The sequence below is a fragment of the Gavialis gangeticus genome, unplaced genomic scaffold, assembly GCF_001723915.1.
Source record: "Gavialis gangeticus isolate Ggan-Ray unplaced genomic scaffold, GavGan_comp1, whole genome shotgun sequence".
Classification (NCBI taxonomy): domain Eukaryota; kingdom Metazoa; phylum Chordata; order Crocodylia; family Gavialidae; genus Gavialis; species Gavialis gangeticus.
In genome coordinates, this window is record NW_017729024.1 from 99146871 (window position 1) to 99163153 (window position 16283).

General features: G+C 39.6%; 1 protein-coding gene across 6 annotated transcripts in view; it reads left to right on the forward strand.

The window, feature by feature from the left end:
- The first annotated feature begins 2049 nt into the window (after nt 1-2049).
- Nucleotides 2050-16283, forward strand: part of TRPM6 (transient receptor potential cation channel subfamily M member 6) — a 135536-nt gene continuing 121302 nt past the window's right edge. For 5 of the 6 annotated variants that reach the window (XM_019517448.1, XM_019517449.1, XM_019517450.1 and 2 more), the window contains exon 1: nt 13656-13829. In XM_019517448.1, the coding sequence (XP_019372993.1) occupies nt 13671-13829 (159 nt within the window). In that variant the 5' untranslated portion in view covers nt 13656-13670. Of the gene's footprint in view, nt 3193-13655; nt 13830-16283 lie in introns of those variants that run through there. The other variant, XM_019517451.1, reaches the window with a different exon arrangement.

A 16283-nucleotide genomic window follows, 5' to 3' on the forward strand; every position in this document is an offset into this window, starting at 1 on the left:
GGAGAACCTTGCATTTTTCAGTGTTAAATACCATCAGGTTGTTCCTTAAATGTGAGATATATCAAAGAATTAAACTGGGCAGGAGGTTGAAATTGAACATTTTTCATTGCACATAAAAGTGAAGTGCTATCACTGGCATCTTATTTGATCCCAAATATCTTCTCTGTAGGGATTCTTCTTCACCAGTCTTCTGGTATTTAATATAGAATTTACAGAACTTTACTCAGTCTAAAGGGTTTTGTAGTAGACTAGAATACAACGCAATTCTTTAACGTTTCTCTGTAGACCGGAGTTGTGCTAATTTGGCTAATTGGTGCTTTTCTCTGAACCCCACAAATGCTCCTTAGGTACCCAGTTTTTTAATGCCCCAGCCATTTCCCTGCTTCCTTCCACTCATCCAGCACCACGTGGCTCCTGGCTGCATCACCAGACCACGGGAGCAGGGGCCCACACGCACACCCTAGCATACACATGCACCCACCCCCACCACTTGCACTGCCATACACGCAGGCCCTCACACCTCCCCAGCCACCCTCCCCCATACACAGCCCTCCACAAAGCCCATAGCCATCCACAACCCACATACCCACAGACACACACTCCCCCACGTACTCATATACCCACAGCCCCCCAAAACCTATACTCCAATATATGAGTAAGACTTCATTTTAAACTATTATATACAATCACCTGTATGTACAGTACACAAACGCATGTAAACCAGGACAACAATAGTTTTTTAAATCAAATTGATGTTTTAGACGTTTGCATTTTAAAATACAATTTCGTACTTTTCTGGTTCCGAGATGGCAAAACCCCTTGCTTTTCTGGGGATAAGGGGAGGAACTTCTGGGGGCAAAGGTCAGGGGTTAGGGTGCAGGACTTCCAGTCACAAGATGGTAACCAAGGGGCAGGGCACCTGTCAAGGGGTGGGGCTACCCATGCGGCCCTTGACAGCTTGCCAAAACTTGGTAAGCAACCCTCCACCCAAAATAATTGCCTGCACCTGGGTTGCATATTTATGAAGACCTAGGTCTCACGCACTGTTTTTATCTATTTTGCTTGGTACCTACTTGATATTTAATGTTCTGTGGAAAGTTTGGGAAATTTCTCCAATATTTTTATGGCAAGTGCATATGACTCAGTTTACCCACTTTTGTTGCAGTGTGGCCTCCTAGGATAGCAGGATTAACTTATCTAGAATGAGATAGATTTAAGCAAGTTTCAGTTGGTATTAATGTATAAAGGCTTGTCAACATGCAAATCACATTATTCTGGAGAGAATGTAGAAGATTAATGACCTGACATCAACTTTTAAACAAGCAAGGGGGGCTGAATACGTAAAAAAACTGTGACTGTGTTTTGAAACAAAAACAGGTTTCTGGACACACACAAGAATTGGCTGCCTAATGGAATGCCATGAATGGAGTTATCAGGCAGAGAATGCTGCTAGATGTGCATGCAAATAGCCTTTGCTGTTCAATTCTAACATAAAAACTAATACGCTCTATTGTGGTTTACTAAAAATGCTGCCCTGCATAGGAAAGGCTCCCTGATAGTTGCATGGATTCATATGCAGTTGAGTCTATAGTGAAGAACAGGTGCTGAAGCTAGTGACCAATCTTGGCAAAGTGGAACAGTAGGGCTAACTTGCAAAAAAAAAATGGGGAGATGGCAGTCTACAGCTTCATACTAAAGGAATATAATCCTGACCTTGAGAGACAGTGTAATAATGGAGGTATAAGTCAATGTGTAGAACCTTGACGGACTTTTCAGTGCTAGTCCTGTTCTTGACATAGCAAAGTCAAGCTATAGACTTACAATTTGCCAGGGGGTAAAAGAGGGCAGGGTTTTCCTTTGGTAACTACCAAGGTGTATTCATGTACTGTGATTTAGTTTCCACTTATTATGAGGGTAACATAACCCTCAGGGAAAGAGATCCAAAGTACTACCATTTAGTTTCCACTTACCAGAGGGCAAAAACATGCATACAGGCAACTAGCAGGGAACAGGTGAAAAACTAAGGTCTGCCCATTTTTTACCCCATTGTAAACTATATATATGTCCATGCTAGAAAAGCTTCCTATATTATGGGGCTTCTACTACCAGTCTGTTCAGCAAAAATCCTTAGTAGAAATGTGGCTTCTGGTTGCAAAGTTTGGTTTTGTGATTTTTTTTTTTTTTAATCTCTCTACTAGCTTTGAAAGACGGTAATTCTGTCCACTGAAGTCAGAAAAATGTTATAGCTGCATTAGCGCACAGAGTTTTACTCAGGATATAAATACCCAATTGTTCTGGTACAATGTTTGTTTTGTGACTCAGTATTGATCTTATCAAAGTTCTTATCTGTGTCACTTGGCACTTAAGTCCTCTGTTGCTCAGTTGTCTTATGATAAGATCAAGAGTTCAGCAAACATCAAAAAATAGACAGGCATTTATACAGAAAATTGGAAAATCCACAATTGCGCTAGTATTAAAAAAATAATAATGTCATAAACCTTGCAAGTATAAGCCAGTTACCCCCAGTTTTAGGACAGCATTCTTCACTCTGAACAGTTAATTCATAATGGTTCATCTGGGGGATTTTTGCACATCTTCCTGCACGAGATGGAACAGGCTACAGTTAGTGACATATTGGACTAGATGGGCCACTGATCTGGTATAGCAATTCTTACATTCCATAGCTGATGCTAACTTTTAGAAAAAACTATTCGGTTGGGCTTATTTCAGAACATACAGTTATAACCTTGACACTGTAGGTGGCAATGTGTATACACAGTTAAGTACTGTGAAACTGTAAAAAAAAAAATCTTCATTAGAATGCTTCTATCCTGAACTGCTGGTGAAAATTCAGGCAGGTGACATCATGAATGTTAATCATTTCCTTACTGTAATATATAAATGAAGCCAGATCAAGTTACAAGTTCTTGAATACAAGGTGGTATACAAGGTCTTCGATTGAATTACTGAAGAAATATTTTTTCTGAGTTTTCAGTCCATCTGTTTCCTGCCATCAAAGATTTTCAGTTTAAGCACATGGAAATTTGCAGTCATTGTTTCTTTGCACTGTTTCCATTAGTTGCAACTGCAAAGCAAGCTTTATCTGATTGTGTAGTGGATGGAAACTGCGGACTAAAATTTAATGGTTGAAGTCTACATGAAGTTTATTCTTTAGTCATGGAGATAAAGACAGTAAGTATGCTAACTTAGAAAAATGAAGGTTCCTACTAGTGACATTGTTTAACTTTTGTATATGGGTATTACTAAACGCATTTGAATTGTATGAGTACATTTCTGATTCTTACAGCATAACTTTATAAATATCTTTTTCAGTAGCTAGTAATGTAAATATGCTTGCTAATTAAAATTGTCATATATTTGAAATGTTTATTTTTATGGGTTTGATTTCAACATAATAAGTAATATAGTTTTTAATCACTAATATTCTTTCTAGAGTTTAACTCACATACCTATTAACCCTTTTTAAATTGAATTATATCCAAAAATCACGGAACAAATATGCTTAAACTCATTCTTCCTAAATTAAAATGATAAAAATAATATTTTGTAACTTGCTCCAGAGTAAAAACTATTTCCCTGTTGAAGTAAGAACTGTTTCTTAATGCTGGTGTTTATTACTAGCTTCTGAAAACATTTTGATAGTCATATTATTTCATAATGAAATAGCTATCCTTGGCATTTTATTGAATGGGCAGTTAACTGGTGAAGGTAGGAACATGGACAGGTTAAGCACTTTCTCTTTATTCAGTTTTGTTTTATGAAAAAAGGTGTTTTAGGCATTTGATTGAAACAGGATGGAAATTAAAACTGCTTGAGAATTAACAGGATGTGTAAGAGAATTTTTTTAAAAGATGTGGTATTTAGTCAGTTCAGCCTAATGTACCTAAGGAAAAAGTTAGAATCCTATCCTGTTTTCACTTGTAAAGCCATTTTCAGACAATATTTGATTATGCATATAATTATATTTGAATGTCCTTGATAAAGCAATGCCAAATATTCTTCCAACTCAATTGAAACCTATACAAATTAACCTCATAAAATTCAGCTCTAAATGTAAATTCTGTTTCTCTAGCATGAGATTATAAAATATAGACTTCCTTTTTGACCTTTTAACCCCCACCCAAATTATGTAGTTTATCACTTTTTTCATATCCTTGTCTTGAAATGTCACAAAGAATAATTATGTTTCTTATTATAATATGTGCTGTGCATATTATTTTGATATACAACAGATGTAACCTAAATTCCACACAGCTGCATGACTGTCCATTATAAATCAGTGGCTTTTGATTGGGCAATATGACAGAATCTTGCTACTACATACACATTGGCATTATTAATGTCTTTTTTTCACTACTAAGTGTTATGAATGATGGAAAATCCTCCATCATGCAATGCTGGCACAGCATACTTCAGCTCTACTTCTTTACTTCCATATGGATAACATGCTGTTTCTGGAGCCTGCAAGTACTGAAGAAAAGCATTTTGCCACTTCCCTTGTTTTCAAAATTCTCAGTCAGAAGCATCCAACACATTCCATATTGAGCCAAATACTTCACTTACACTCAGACTCTGTAGTGATAACATGAAAGGAAAAATAATGAAAAAGTAGAAGCGTCCTGTAAAAAATCAGTTTAATCTTGTAACTGCAGATCCCAAAGTGCCTTAAGCACCACTGGATGGCATGATTGTAGGATGTAAGTGAAGTTGCTTTGTTGTCTTAACTAGGGTATATGTATATTCCACTACACATGTTTTTGGGCCCTGTGCATTTAGGTTTGAAGTTGTAGTCAGCAGTGTCCATTAGAAATACACATGAGAGCTGAGTGTCCAAATAATCCTATAGTAACAATGTTAGGGGAAGAGTTCAACCACTTTGTTCTTTTTTTGGTGTAGGGTAGAGTTCCCTGTATCGGCATTTCAGGGCATCCCTTTTTCCTAAAGAGCTGGATTCCATGAGCTTAATTTTATATTTATATATCTTATATTTAAGATATATTTATTTTTAATGTCTAAGTCTATCTATACTCAGTGTTAATGATTGGAAGACTTAAGCTACACATTTGCAAACACAGCTTTTTAGCTGGTAGATCAAAATGACCTCTACTTTCTACTACTCCATTCATAGCATCTGATGAAATAAGCTATCACCTACAAAAGCTCATGCCTCTCTAAACCAGTTAGTCTCCAAGGTGCCACCCTACCCTTCCTTATCTGCCTGACTTGAGGCTAACATGGCTAACTAACCCTCTCAGTTAGTCTTCGAGACTCAAAATATCTAAATATCACTAGAGATCTGTGGTATCTTTGTCCACATACACAATCAAATTTGTTCCTCATATTCAAGTGTGTAACTTCCTTTTAACTCACAAGTAGGAGCACTATTTGTACAGCAGAGAGTAAAATTTAACCTGCATTATATTATATGAGCTGTAAGTAGCAAGATAACTTGATAAGTACCTTTTAGTTTTTTAATTAGTTAATCAGTCCTTTTTTTACCATTGGCAACTAAGTAAATGAGATAAAAGAGAGAGAGAGACTTCCTTGGCCCTGACTTGCCTCTGAGATTACTGGATTCAAGTATTTCCCCTGGTTTAACTGTGCTATACCAGCTATTAATGGACTACCAAAATGCTTCTATGGCTTGGAAAAAATCCACAGCCTGGGAAAACACCCCATCTGCAAATCATTCACTTTTTAAACCTGGGAGGAGGAGGGGGCAAGATTGTAAGATCCAGTTCCTATGCAAATCAGACCCAAGGTTACCAGGTCACCCTGGACAGTCCTCCCAAAATGCAGCAATTCAAGTGCATGTTCTTTACTAGTCTGTCAAAACTAGAAAGGAAAACCACCCGTCATTTCAGTGGTTCTCAATCTTTTTAGATTCAGATACTTCTTGTTAGACTCAAGAAACTCCTTGGAAACTGTCAGCTCTCACCTTTTACTCACTTTTTGATTATGGAAAAGTATTGAGCAATTATTCTGTAGCAAAGAACTTAGGCGACAATAGGTAAAAATTTTGTTGACACTATGGATTTCTGTTCCAAATCTCTGGATTTATCTTATTTATTGCATCACACTAACTGCACATGTAGATGCACCCAGTGTACTTTTAATTTTTCAAATTAAACTGCAAAGAAATCCAGGTAAGGGAAATTAGAGAAATGGCACTTCCTGAGAATGGTTCAATCCCACCCTTTAAAGAACATACTGCACCTTTCACACATGTAGAACTGTTAATGAATGCAACTGTCTTCAAGTCACTCCTATAAATTGCTTGTTGAAGGAAGAAAAACTGTAGGAGAGGTTATACATTTCCATAGCAGCACAAGAAATTTGCATGGCAAATGAAAATTTCTTTAAGGCTTTGTGCATGAATCACTTATACTTTAATAGCTTCACCTTCGTTATATTGCCTTCTCACAGCATCAATAAAACAGTGGCTATAAGAATATTCCAACATCAAATGTATTCATATGATCTCTTTTAACTCCCTTCCAACTCTACTTTCACTGCCAGCAATATGAACTTCACACAGTATATATGAACTTCACATTGTAGACCAGGCTCTCATATAGACTTGATTCATGGGACTCACATAGTTCTACAAGAAAATTATAGCACAGAAACAATCATAATTATAAATGATAGTAAGGGTCACAGTTGTCAAGATGGAGAAAGGAACTGTATACTTACCAATAAGTATTTAATTACTCATTCTCTTTACTGCTTCAACCCTTATTTTTGAGAACTTGATTAAGTACTAAGGGGAAGGTAATTATTAAATATGGAGACTTATAAAATCTCATTTCTCAAGCTTATGTATGGAAAAGATGAAACTAAGAAATGTGCTAGAAAATCCCTTTGTAGCAGTTTTGTATGCATGTCAGAGAGGTCTTCGCTCTGCATAAATATGTACATTCCTCTGGATTTTGCCAGTCGGTGAACTATGCTTGTAAGTTTCTTAAATATCATACAGGATTCATCAGGTTGGGGTGGATTTTATTTTTGGATGTTGTATGGAAACGAACAAGTATTAGGCTTCCTGTAGTCATCTTAATCATGTAGAGAAAATCTAAAAGCCATAAAGCTGGAAAAGTGCATTGGCTGTTTATAAATCTTTTTATATTGAGAAAATACAGAAGATACTGCTTATATGATATCTTAATTGTGGTCAAATGAAGACAGTGCTCAGGTAGAGAATTATAAGCTGGGAAATGGCTACCATGAAGACAATTTTAATTGGCTTCAGAAAAACTCTGACCCAGTTCATTCACTGCTGTTACCATGCTTTGTAGTAAGAAATACTAACTTAAAGATAGGAAATGAAACTGGAATGCAAAGCCAAAATTAAAGGATGGTTAAAAAAACCCTCCCTGATCAGAAGGTGAGTCTTACTGAACTAGGATTGATTTTTCTATGAGGATAGTAGTTCAGACACATGCATAATGTGGTAAAGGGGTAAACTCTGTTAACGTAAGTGGTTTGACCTACCAAGTAAGTAAGAAAATCCATCTGTCAGATATTGGAGAGCTTGATGCATTTAACGTGTGTGTTTTCACCAAATATGTACTATTTTTATTATTTTTGTGCTACATCAGATAATGCATGCTGGGTCTTGTATCAGCAATGTCAGGGAAGGAGTAAAGATCTGTCATGACTTGGGAAAGATGTAAAGTAAAGAAGACAAAGCCTGGAATGAGGTGTAAGAAACTTGGTTCTGTGAACATGCTAAATGGTATTAAGATACTCTGTTAGTCTTTATTCAGGCGAACACAGGCAAATGTCTGCCTCTGGTTCTCAACCTTTTTAGACTCAAGGCACACCCTCATTAGACTCAAGGCACCCCTCAGAAAATATCAGCTCTTAGTTTTCACTTGATTTTTGACGACAGAAAAATAATAGGGCAATTTTTTCGGTTGCAAATAACTCAGAAAGACAACAGCACGTGAGAATGTTTTTAACACTGGATTTCTATGTTCAATTTCTGTGAAGCATGTTTGCACAGCGCTAACATTGTATGGCACTGCAGCACTCCTGAAAGGATCTCAAGGTACCACAGAGTGCCACAGCACCCTGGTTGAGAATCACTGGTCTACCGGGTCAGAACGCCACTGAAATCTATGAGGCACCAAATAGGTGCAGAGGTACACCTGTGCACAGACCATTGAAGGGCCTGGGCCTGTGCTGTCGGTAAAGTGCTAACGATGTTTATTAAAGGTTTTCTGACAGTACTTAGTGCAAGATCCTGGTTTTCAGTTGCTTATACCTTTGTCAAGATTTGACTTTCTGATAGAAATTTCTTTGTGCTGTCAAGCTTCTTTTTTCTTTTTTGCCACCAATATTTTTCTTTTACAGAAAACTTCAGCCAAAATGGTTCTAGAATGAGGTTGCAGAAAACAATGTTGTCTGGCACCTGGTAAAAATGTTGGCAAGCTTTTCTTTAAGAAGATTATAGAGCCCTCTTCTTAGGATTGGGGACTTAAAATTTAACAGGGTGGCCCTTTATATCCGAGATGTGACTTTTCCTGTTCCTCTGAGGGTTTTCCAAACTTGGCATTTTGAAAGCCTTTGAAAAAATCTCAGTTTGCGCCTGCTTGGCAAAGATGTTTAGAGCACCCAGATTTGAAAAGATTCTTCCATGATGCTGCAGGTCTGAGCTACTGTGGGCTTGTGAGGGACAGAGGGGGGTGGATCTGCGATTTTGAAAAGGGGCATGTAGATGGTGTGGTGCACACGATGCATATTTTTATCAAATTAAAAAAGAAACTATCAGCTTTAGTAATAAGCTAGTAGCCTAGGGCTAGTTTAAGATCAAAGCAAAAACAAGTATAAATGTATTGGCATGTGAATTAATTTGCTATATCATATATTATGTATAAAAAACCCATGACAAACTAGGCAAAAAAATAATTAAAGATATTGTTTATTAGTCCTGTGGTCATTGGAATTAAATGGACATCTTTCAGGTTCATAAATCAAAGTCTAGCCTCCTGGAGCATCTTGACTGCATCCAGAGCTTTACTGGAAGTTATTTCCACACCTGAGTTAATGTTTTAAGCTAGAATTAAAAACAGCCTGCAGGCTTGTGAAATAGGAGCTATGGGCTCCTACATATGTCCGCAGAGCCTGCTGGAAATCCAGCATGTCAGAGCAGACTCGATTAGTTAAGTCTGCTGGAGCATGGAAATGGACTCAATCCGGTAGCCTCGTGCATCATGTGTATCAGCGTTTCTGCACTGAAAAAATGGTGGTGGTGTGCTTTGAAATAAAATGCATCCAATGAGCTTTAGTTCAAACTGCCCTGCCACCTTTTTTTTCAGTGTGGGGACACATGGTGATGCTGATACACATGACGTGCTGGCACTTTTAATTAGCGTGGCTCAGTAATTAGAGCACCCTGCGCCATGTCAGGGAGCACATGTAAAAATGTCCTACCTTACTAGGTGCAGCCAACAGACAGCAGAAGCGAAGAAGAAAGGATAGTTTGGTTCGCTGAACATCAAGACCTTTTAAAAGGACCATTTCAAAGGAGAGAGGGTTGTTAACGCCTGTGGAATAAAGAGTTTAGAAGGAATCAGGTAGATGAATCAGGGCCATAAAGTCCATTGATTCCATCATTGCTGCCTGAGTAGAAATGCTGCTGCCCCTTCCAGGTAGTTGGTTTTAACCTTTGGGTGGACCAAGAATCAAAGGTGAGTGCAACTCCCCCTTACCCCTCTATCCACTCGTAGGTACAGATACCTAGATAGAAAGCATGACCCTTCTACTTTCAATACTCTTGGGGAAAGGCAAGATGAAGAAGAAATCTGTTTGACCTAAAAGTGGAAGGGGTAAGAGGCACCTGTGGAGATATGTGAGTGGACTGGGACCAAGAAGGACATTGAGAGTGCTGAGAAGATTTGGCATTGTTTGGGCAAGCAAAGGACTGGTTTGGAAGCAGGAGCAAAATAAGGGGGTGGGAGACTTGGAGCTAGTAGGTGCATGGGCATTGGTTAAGATTAGATTTAAGACCAGAGAAAAAAGATTAGATTTAAGACCAGAATTAAAACAGACTGGGTGCCTGTGGGAAGGGAGAAGAGGAAACAAAAACTGAGGAGGAGGTAAGGAAGGAGGACTTGGATCTGTCTGTCAAAGAGACTAGGGAAATGTGGTGACATGGGAATACAGAAGTGGGGTACAGAGAGATTGGACAAAGAACTTGGAGAGGGAGACTGGGAGTTACCAGGAATGGAAAAATTGGCTAAGGGCCACCTGGAGTCGGGGGGAAAAGAAACTGGGCAAGGAACTGGCAGGGGAGGAACTGGGATTGGCTGGGGTGAAGGGAGTGGGAATGGGAAAAGTGTCCTCAGAGCTGGAGACTGGAACAAGTTAGAAAAGGACAATGGGCACCCATACATGTGCTGGAGGTCTCCTCCGAGGTGTGATAATTAGCATGTGGTGGGAACAGACTCAGTTAATTGAGTCTCTTGGCTCTGCATCATGTCTATTTAGCATCCACGCTTCAAAATGGCAGTAGGGGCACTTTAACTAAAGCTTGTTAAAGCACCCCTACAGCCATTCTGAAGCCAGGGACACTGAACAGACGTGATGCTGGGGGCGATTTAATTAGAGAGGCTCTGAGAGTATGTGTAAAGATGCCCAATGGGGCTGTGATACTGAGATAAAAGTTGAGAAGAGACAAGATGATTTGGGACAGAGGCATATTAGAAGAGACGTCAGAAAACAGGTGAAGACTGGGAAAAATTGAAAAATAACAGTTACTCATTAGTGACAGTCCACAGAGAGCACGACAATCAACTACTATTGTAGCTCCAGTCGGTCAAGTGGCAAAGCTGTGTGCAGTGTATTTAAGAGGTCTAGTCTTCCCAATAAATCATGTGTGGTCCATAAAATTGAATCTGTATTTTTAGTTTGCTTTCTTAAAAACCTAGGAAAGTAGACAGAAGATCATAATTAAGATTGCAAAGTCAAATGGTCAGAAATTAGCCTATGCCAAGGAAAGGTTGTGCTGTGCAACCCTAAATTGGTCTCTTACATATGTTATGTATCATATTAATGATTAATAATTAAAAACGGGTTTGCGCACAATTTTTTCTGCTGGATTCTCATCTCATTTGATGCACACAACTGATGGTGCTCTCTTCAAACCAGTTCAATATTTTTTCTTATCATTTTTCAACTTTGTGGACCATCACACTCTCGATGCATGCTATTCAAATGCTATTCTGAAGTCAGAAGGAATCATTTTTGCTTGTTGTTTAATATAATCTGTATAGTATTCACAAATATTCATTGATCGTCACAACCCCCAATAAGGTGAGTATTGTTTTCATATTAGAGGCAGAGCTAAGGCACAGAATGCTTAAAACCCAAAGTATTCACTAACTTTGAGATGCTTAAGATGTGATTTTTTCAATGTACTTAGCACTGTATAGTACTTTTGTCTTCCAAACACAATGTGCATAGGCTTTGGTGACAGCTGTGAGCAATCAGCTCTCTTACAAATCATGCTCCAGGGTTTCAGATGAGGCACCTGAAGTATGAGGCATACTCAGTTAGTGGCCACTTGTGAAAATTTGGGCTGCAGTGTCCTACAGGAACTACATGGCAGAGTGACTAGTTCTGCAAGCAACCATTCAATTGCTGTAACCATGAGACTATACTGTTTCTCTTTGCAGCTGGCTGCCTCATTCACTACCCACCCTATGGCATCTGCAGCAAATGAAGCAACTGGCTCCTTTACTACACACCCCTAATTCATTCCTAGAACAGCTCTGTCCTGTGCACTGACTAGGGCAAGGATCATGTGTAAATCATAGTATACACTTGTGTCAAGACTGTAATAACTCAGGTATACCAGGGGCTCAGATTTCAACCTTTGGTCCAAGCCATAAAGGCACTAAAATTTCTCAGTGGGCAGAGAATGGCTGTACACCTTTTTTTAAAACATGGGCTAGCCCCTAATTTAGTCCTCAGAAGCTGCAGAACCATATTTTCTGAACCACTCTCTCTCTCTCAGATTTCTCAGTGGAGAATGGCTGTATGTTTTGTAACATGGCCTAGCCCCTAGTTTAGTTCTTAGAAACAGATGAACCATATTTTCTGAAACACACACACACACGTGCGCACATGCACACACACAGCCTGAGGCAAGACACCTGTCATGGAAAATTTTGGCTGAATGGTTAAAGCTCAGCAAAGGTACAAGCAACTGAAAGCAGAGTTATAAATGGAAAGTGTTGGGCAACAACCACTCCAGGCCTTGCTAACAGCTCTGTCTACAAGGTTTATTGTTTTATGTGCCTTTGCCAGTCCCATAGAGGACATGGGACATTGGAAGATGGAGCCATTTCTGCTCCCTTCTTAGTTTCCTGACTTTTTAAAGCTTGCTCGGCATGTAAATGTAATTGAAATTCAAAATTATGAGGGTGGTGGGGGGAGAAATGAATGAGTCCTGTTACTGGGAAAACATAGAAACCCCCATACCCATTCTCTCCAGAGATCCCTTTTTTTGTCTTCCATTGGCAAAGTAATGGCGTTGCCTGTTCCACATGTCACTCATCAAACATCTGGAGCAACCCTGCAACCTTCTCCTCTGCATCTTTTCCTCATTTATTCTCTACAAATCTAAGGTTTAGGCTTCCCCTAAAGTCTTTCTCCCTCTACAAGCTTCCTTGTTCCCCAGAAATTCCGACTCTCTGCTCACCAGGGATCCTGGTTTTCTCAGATTTAAAAAAATCCCTGATTTTCGGATTTAAAAAAAATAACGCAAAACCCACGTTTCCATGATTAAAATGAAACACCACTAATATATATAAATAAATATTATAGTATATTTCATTATATATATATTGTATTGTAATATATAAAATATGTATTGTATTATTGTATTGTTCATTAATTTATATAAATATAAATTAGATTATAGTTCATTAATATATACTGTATTATATATTATATTGCATTCATATATATCTCTAAAATATTGTATTATATATTTTCTATTTCATTAATATAAATTATATTATAGTGTATTTCATGTATTGTATTATATGTTTCATTAATATGTATATGTATATATATGTGTGTGCATATGTATGTGTGCATATATGTGTGTGTATGTATATTATGTGGGTGCATATGTGGGTGCATATGTGTGCTTGTGTATGTATATGTGTGTGTATATATATGTATAGGGGTGTGTGTGTGTGTGTGTGTGTGTGTACACACACACACACACACACACACACACACACGGGCATGTGTGTATATATTATTTCATTTTAATCTCGAATAAATGTGATTTTGGGTTACTTTTTTAACCCGAAAGTTGGGGATTTTGTTTTTTTAATCCGAGAAAACCAGGGGCCCTGGTGATCAGCCCCCGAGCGGGGTGGGCTAGGGTGGGGAGCAGCCGCCCTGCAGAAGGAGGACCCCGAGCAACACCCGCCCGGCCCGGCTCCGAGGGACACTTGTAGGTCTGGGGGGTTATTTGGGGTTGTGTTTCGTTTAATGTTCCCGACGCAGCTGCTGTTTTAGCAGCGGCAGGAGCCGGGACGCCGGGCCGGGCGGTGGATCATTAACCACCCGCTCTCCAGCCGCGGTCCAAGGATCGCGGGTTTATGGAGCCGGGCGGGCGGGCGCAGATGGGGATACCGGCGTGGCGGGACCTCCTCTTCCCGGCCCGGGGCTCCGTGCGCCGCGGCGGCAGGGACCGGCGAGATCGCGGCTCCGAGAAGCGCAAAGACCTGCGGAACCGCCCGGACCCGCAGCCCAGCGCAGCCGACATGAGAGTCCGGCTGAAGGTAAAGGGCCGAGTTGTGGCCGTGAGGCACCGCGCAGCCAGCCCCGCCTCCCCAGGCTGCAAGCCTGGACAACACCCCCCACCCTCAGCTGCCTGCAGAGGGGTCCTCCGTCGTGCTTTGGGAAGAGCAGGCTGCTCTGTGGTGAATGAGAAGGTCTTTTACCTCATGTGGATGCTGTGTGAAAGGAGTCGAGGGCTGGGCATTTGCCCCCCTTGCCCTGCCTCGGCTGCAGCACCTGGGGTTGCGCAGGTGGCCAGAGTAAGCACATGTGAAAGGTATTTAGGCAGACGGGTGGGTGCTGGGCTCTGAAATGTTGGGAGTTATTTGCAACAGAAACATTGCTCTCTTATTTTCCTGTCGTCAAAAATCAAGCGAAAACTAAGCTGGTATGCTGTGAGGGGTGCCTCGAGTCTAAAAAGGTTGAGAGCCACCGAGGTAGACAGGTGCCCGTGCTCATCTGAATGAAGACTGACATTTGGCATGGTCACAGATCCAAGTTGCTTACACCTCACTTCAGGCTTTTTGTCTCCTTTACGTGTTTTCCAAGTCATGACAGATCTTTGCTCCCTCCCTGACATTCCTGATTCAAGACCCAGCACGTATTGCTTGATACAGCAAAAAAATAATAAAAATAGTACATATTCAGTGAAAACACACCAGTTAAACACTCTACTGAAAATTTAGTCCAGTGCCCTGCAGTGCCTTGAGATCCATTCAAGGGAGCCTTGAGATGCCACATAATGTTAGCACAAATACGATTCATAAGGCCAAGGGACTGAGCTCAGGAATCCAGCATGCTAAAAACATTTTGACCTGTTGCAATCTTTCTGTTGTCTCTGCAACAGAACCCAGCCCTGCTCTATTTTCTGTAATGAACAAAACAAGGGAAAACTTCAGAGCTGGTATTTTCTGAAGGAGCCTAAAGTCCAAAAAAGGGCTGTGAACCATTGCTCTAGGCATTATTCAGACAAGACTCAATTTGATTTACTTGGAAATATCCTCTGAGTAAGGTGTGAATGACCAAGCTTCCTTGAGCTGTTGACCTGAAAGGTATAGAGAGCACTATTAGATAAGACGGGAGGGTTTTTTTGTGCTCGTTAGGTATATTGCATATAGTGTTTAATGAGTAACATTTGTAAGATGATGAAATTAGCTTGAAAATGGAAAAAAAAAAAGATCTCTGGAGATAATGTGTATGTCTGTACTAAAAGAAACAGTCATGCTCTCCAATACTTAATGCTGGTTGCATATTACATGGTTTTTTTTGGTGTTAATGATCATAGACATTTGTGCAGATGTGGATGTTTGCCCCCTGGGGCCCCATTTTTTTAATGACTTATTTAACATTTCTACTGTGGAAGCAGCAAAAGCTCTTAAGGCCACTTGTTTTACTAGCACCCCAGAGCAATTTTGTCAGCTCCATGCTTTCAACACTGAGTCAAATCATCCAACAGTTCAACATATTTCTTAAGTGAATATCTATAGGTATAGTGTGTAGCTATATACCTTCCTCAGGTGTTTGAGTTATTAGGATGCAATTCTTCTGTGCAATTATGCTGATAGAAACAGCTTTTTAAAAATGAAGATGTGTGATTCACCTGGCACTGGGGTCTGGAGTTTGAAGAAAAGATAAAAGTATGAACCTCAGATACAATTTTCAAAACCAGCTAGTCGACTTAAGAACCTAAGGGTCCCTGAAAGCCAATCACACTCAGGCACTTATGTGCCTAACCAGAACTTAAATGCTTTGATATTGAGACTTCTAAATTATTTAGCTGCTTTTAAAAATGTTACCCCTTAAAATATTATACCGTTTTAACTAATGGAAATTGGGAAAAAACAACTAAATCAGGGCAAAATACAGTCTAGACATTCTAAATTCAATTTAAACCTGGTTTGCATTGCTTTAGCTTAATTCAGCTGCATATACATTGAATTAAGGATGCCTACACTGTGCTTTGCACTGGTTTAGTGAAATACAAGTTTCAGAAATATATTTTTTAACTTTTCAACTTTTTTTGTTACCTTAAAATTCTGTTTGCTCTTGAGGCAGACAAGGTTCCTTGAGTAAATGGGGTGTCTTTTATTAGACCAAATAAACAGTTGGAAAAATAGTTTTTTTGCAAGCTTTTGGACACAAACACCTTTCTGCAGGCATAGGTAGAGTTTGTTGGTGTTTGTGTGCTGTCCTGGGTGGAACAGAAGACAATATACAAAATTCAGGTCTGTGAAAATGTAAATGCATAGCAATGAGGATCAGAGGGGATGGGAGACCATAGGTGTGATGCAGGTAGGTGGGGGAGAGAGTGGGATTGTTGACCTGGTGGTAGAATGTAGCTGGTAAAATGTAGAGAGAACCTGGGGTTATCCAATGGCAGGCAGGTTATAATGTACTATAAATCCAATGTCTATATTTAGTCCATAATTTTTTGTATCCAGTAGATTTATGAAGTG